Below are 4050 nucleotides of genomic sequence, written 5' to 3' on the forward strand. Positions count from 1 at the left end.
TTTTTTTTTTTTTTTTTTTTTTTTTTTTTGGTACTGGGGATTGAAGCCAGCCGTGCTTAACTATTAAGCCATATCCCCCACCCTTTTATTATTTATTTACTTAGATACCAGAAATTCAACCCATGGACACTTTACCGCTGAGCTATATATCCCCAGTGCTATTTATTTTTTGAGACAGGGTCTCAGTAAGTTGCTTAAAGATTTCTAAGTTGCTAAGGCTTGTCTTGAATTTGTGATCTTCTTGCCTCAGCCTCCAGTCTCTGGAATTGCAGATGTGCCATCATGCCCAGTCCTTTTTATTTATTTTGAGACAGGTCTTGCTAAGTTGCTCAGGCTGGCTTCAAATATGAGTAGCTGGGATTACAGGTGTGTGCCACCACACCTGGCAAATACTCTTACTAAATGGTAAAACCCAATTCTTATTTGATCATGACAAGATTTTCCCTTATTCAGGAAAAAAAATTGCTGTATCATAAACATAAGCAGATGAATTGATTCATATTGATTTACACTACTTATTATCTCTTCTATATTAACAGCTCTGACTACAGTTCAAGTGAAAAGAATGGAGTTTTATTTAATAAAATGAATTTTTGTCAAAACGTACCCAATTCAACGCCAAGCATTTCTGTCAATGGCAAAAGCAAGATAAAAATGGCAAAAGAATCATAAAATTAGCACCAGGTCAAAATTATTTTGATTAGGCAAGGACAAAAAAATTACATAAACATTCTTTCTATGTAAATTCTTTTTTTTTTTTTGGCAGTATTGTGGACTGAAACCAGGGTCTTTTTGTTTTCGAGACAGGATCTCACTGAAGGGCCCAAGCTAGCCTCAATTTACAATCTTTCTGCCTTGTCCCCACTTTTATGTCACAGACTGTTTAGTGTCATTATGGAATTAGACATGTTCAGCTTCAGCAGGACCTTAAATTACTGAATTTGTGATCTTCTTGCCTCAGCCTCCAGAGTCTCTGGGATTACAGATATGTGCCATCATGCCCAGTCCTTTTTATTTAGTAATCCCAGCTATCTGGGATTACTGGTATTCACCAGTATACTTTATCATTTTTTTGTGGTGCTACGCAAGTGCTCTACAACTGAGTTACACCTCCAGTCTTTAAATGTTAATGCTTTAATTTCTTCCTATAGTCAGCATATTTTTAAAAATAATCACGTTTTTCTTGAACTTGTGATCCTCCTGCCTCTGCCTCCCAAGCCACTGGGATTACAGGGGCAAGCCACTGCACCCAGCTTGGAAAACATTAACTTTCAATTTTGGGATATCAACCCCTCTGTTATTATTTTGGGGGTGCTAAGGATGGAATCCAGGGACTCATGCATGCTAGGCAAGCACTCTACCCCTGAGCCATATCCTCAGCCGCAGGATGTCAAAACTTCTAATAGAGAAATCAAGGTATTTTACCCCATACCTCTTGGGCCACATCATGTGCCAGTGGCATGGGTCTGGAAATTACACTGCAGGAACAGCTGGGTCAGGGTTAGGGATCTCAAAAAGCTGATCAGTATGGTAAAGCCTTTATTGCTATTCAGCCACACTCTGAAGGCAACACTTGTTTCCTGTAATCAGAGATTAAAGATGTCTATTCTCTTTCCATTCAAGTACCTACTGCCTTTTCAAGGGTGGTGGTGATATGGTTGGGAAAGAAAAGGGCAATTCCCCGTTTTTGTCCTGAAGGTACTCAAACAGCTCTTTAAAGATCTCTACTACCAATGACCATGAAGTATGACAGGTTAAGAAGCCCCCTCCTAAAACTTATTCTGTATATTTTTTTCTTTCCTAACCGGACAGATGGGGACTGGGGTTATAACTCAGCACTACTACTCAGAGCTTGTTTAGCAATGCATGAGGCCCTGAGGTTGGTCCCTAGCACTGCAAATAAATGAACAAAGCCAGAAATTCAAATGGAAAGACAATTCTGTACCCTGATACTAAACAGTCTGTGAATAAAAATGTTACAAAGAGAAAAAGAGAATTTGGATTAGCATGTGAATTTCATTAAATGGGACTCTGGTTAGAAATCAGAACTTACAGGAGTAGGGATATAGCTCAGTGGTGGAGCACGAGCCTAGCATGTTTGAGGCCCTGGGTTTGAACCAACCAACAAAAAAGTAAGGTTGTGGGGTGAAGGTGGAAGAAAAAAAAAGAAGAGGGTAGGAGAGAGAACACAGTATTTCCTGTTTTTCACCTGCTCAGTCTTTTCATAGAATACTTTAGCAAGGGGAATTCCAGATGATACTGAAATATACTTAGTAGCAGCATTTTGGCAAAAAAGAGGAGTTTGTGGTCTTTGGGTCAGCTAGCTAAAGAAATCAGTCTCAAGTAGTCATCGGTTTGGAAGATGAACTGGGAACTGCCAATGTAGCATGACTAGATAAAAACTCCTGGAAGCTAGTCCTTTTTATTGACAGAATCAATAGAACATTTGGTAGCATGGCAGACAGGTCACAATGTCCTGCCACCACAACTTCTGACATTCAAATTAGATCTATATAAATGTGAATCCTTTTTATTCTTTCAACTCTGTATTACATATACGGAGGGGTTTCTACATTGGAACAGTTTCACACCATCCCTATTTACGCAGTTTTTGAAGACTAAAGCTTGGTCCAAATTTGTGAAAAGGTGATAGGCTAAAAGAAAAATTAACTTAAAGAAGCTATCCGGCCCAATCAAGAATGGCTTAATATTATTCATTTTCTTCTTTGAACATCTTACTTAAGTGCTTTATTAGAGCCACTAGCGCAGGGTTCCCACCACATGCCTCAATTTGTTTATAGGCTTTAGATTCAAGCTCTTTAAGAGTATTCCGAGTGTATTCAAAAGAACCTACATCCTCGAGATAATGTACACAATATTTTTTAATATCTATGTTTTCTGTTCTTTGGCGCAAGATGTTCTGCACCTGGGTGCTTTCAGGCCTTGACCAAATAGCATGAATAGTAGGGAATGAGAATTTTCCCTCTGTTAGATCTTCACAAAAACTTTTGTTTTCACTATATTCTTTGGAGTGCAGATTAGCATAATCATCTCTAATTTGAAAAAAGAGGCCAAGTGTATTAAGTAATGGCTTTAAATCTTCTTTGTAGTCAGAGAATAGTTGCATGAGACCTACTGCTAATCCAAACAGTCCACCAGTCTTTTGCAGCACCATGGCTTTATATTCTTCTTCAGTGGGACAAGTGTAATTATCCCTCCAGTAAATGTCCAGGCCTTGTCCCTGATGGAGTTCTAAGAGCTGGCGGGTAAAAAGTTTCACTGCATCTGGATGATCTAGAGTTAGGACTTTTTCTAAGCCAAGGAAATACACATAATTGGCTGAATTGATGACAGATGGAATTCCATAGATGCTATGTGCTACTGGAAAGCCACGTCGGAGTTTTGAGTTGTCTTCAATATCATCAATGAGTAAACTGGCATTGTGCAACATTTCTGTCACTTCAATGATAATCTAAGAAAAAAGAAAAAAATTACTTCACATTATTTGAAGTATTCAAAACAGTTTATATTTAGTGGTAGTAATAGATTAAGGAAGTCTCGGGTGTCTTAAATTTCATAATGAGAAATTATTTAGCAACCTGAACATAAGACAATAGTGGATGAGCATAAAACTAAGAAAAGTAATTTCATGAGAAATCTATTAATTTGGGGAGATTGAGAATGAGATTAGAATTGCCTAAATACCTGTAATTTGTCTTCTGGAACTTTTAGCCAATGATTAAATGCCTGTGAAAGTTTGGTTCTCACTTGTTTACCTGCAATTAAAAAATATGACAATAAAACAATTATTTACTTACACAACCTTCCTTCAAAACACATCAGATTTGGCAAATGCACCCCCATCAACCCATTACCTACTGCAGAGATTATATTTCACTGCTAAATACCCAACCCTATCCCTCTGAAATCAACATGCTAAAGTGCATAACCTTTCAGAATTAGAGCAGATAAGAAAGATTAGTTAGATTCTATGGCACTTCAGGAGGCTTTAATTTTTTTTTTTGTTCCGGAGACTGAACTCAGGGGCAC

At 37.9% G+C, this 4050-nt stretch overlaps 1 protein-coding gene across 1 annotated transcript; it reads right to left on the reverse strand.

Annotated features, from left to right (window-relative positions):
* Positions 1-551: 551 nt before the first annotated feature.
* On the reverse strand, positions 552-3988 carry Ggps1 (geranylgeranyl diphosphate synthase 1). The gene is made up of 2 exons (XM_015476739.2): positions 3706-3988; positions 552-3472 (listed from the first exon to the last, which is right to left on the reverse strand). The coding sequence occupies exon 2, from the start codon at positions 3449-3451 to the stop codon at positions 2711-2713; it is 741 nt and encodes a 246-aa protein (XP_015332225.1). The 5' UTR covers positions 3452-3472; positions 3706-3988; the 3' UTR covers positions 552-2710.
* Positions 3989-4050: the final 62 nt, after the last annotated feature.

Source organism: Marmota marmota, unplaced genomic scaffold (assembly GCF_001458135.2).
Source record: "Marmota marmota marmota unplaced genomic scaffold, marMar, whole genome shotgun sequence".
Classification (NCBI taxonomy): domain Eukaryota; kingdom Metazoa; phylum Chordata; class Mammalia; order Rodentia; family Sciuridae; genus Marmota; species Marmota marmota.

Coding starts and splice junctions, on each gene's coding strand:
- Ggps1 (XM_015476739.2), bottom strand. CDS start 3,451: ATGTTGCACAATGCCAGTTTACTCATTGATGATATTGAAGACAACTCA.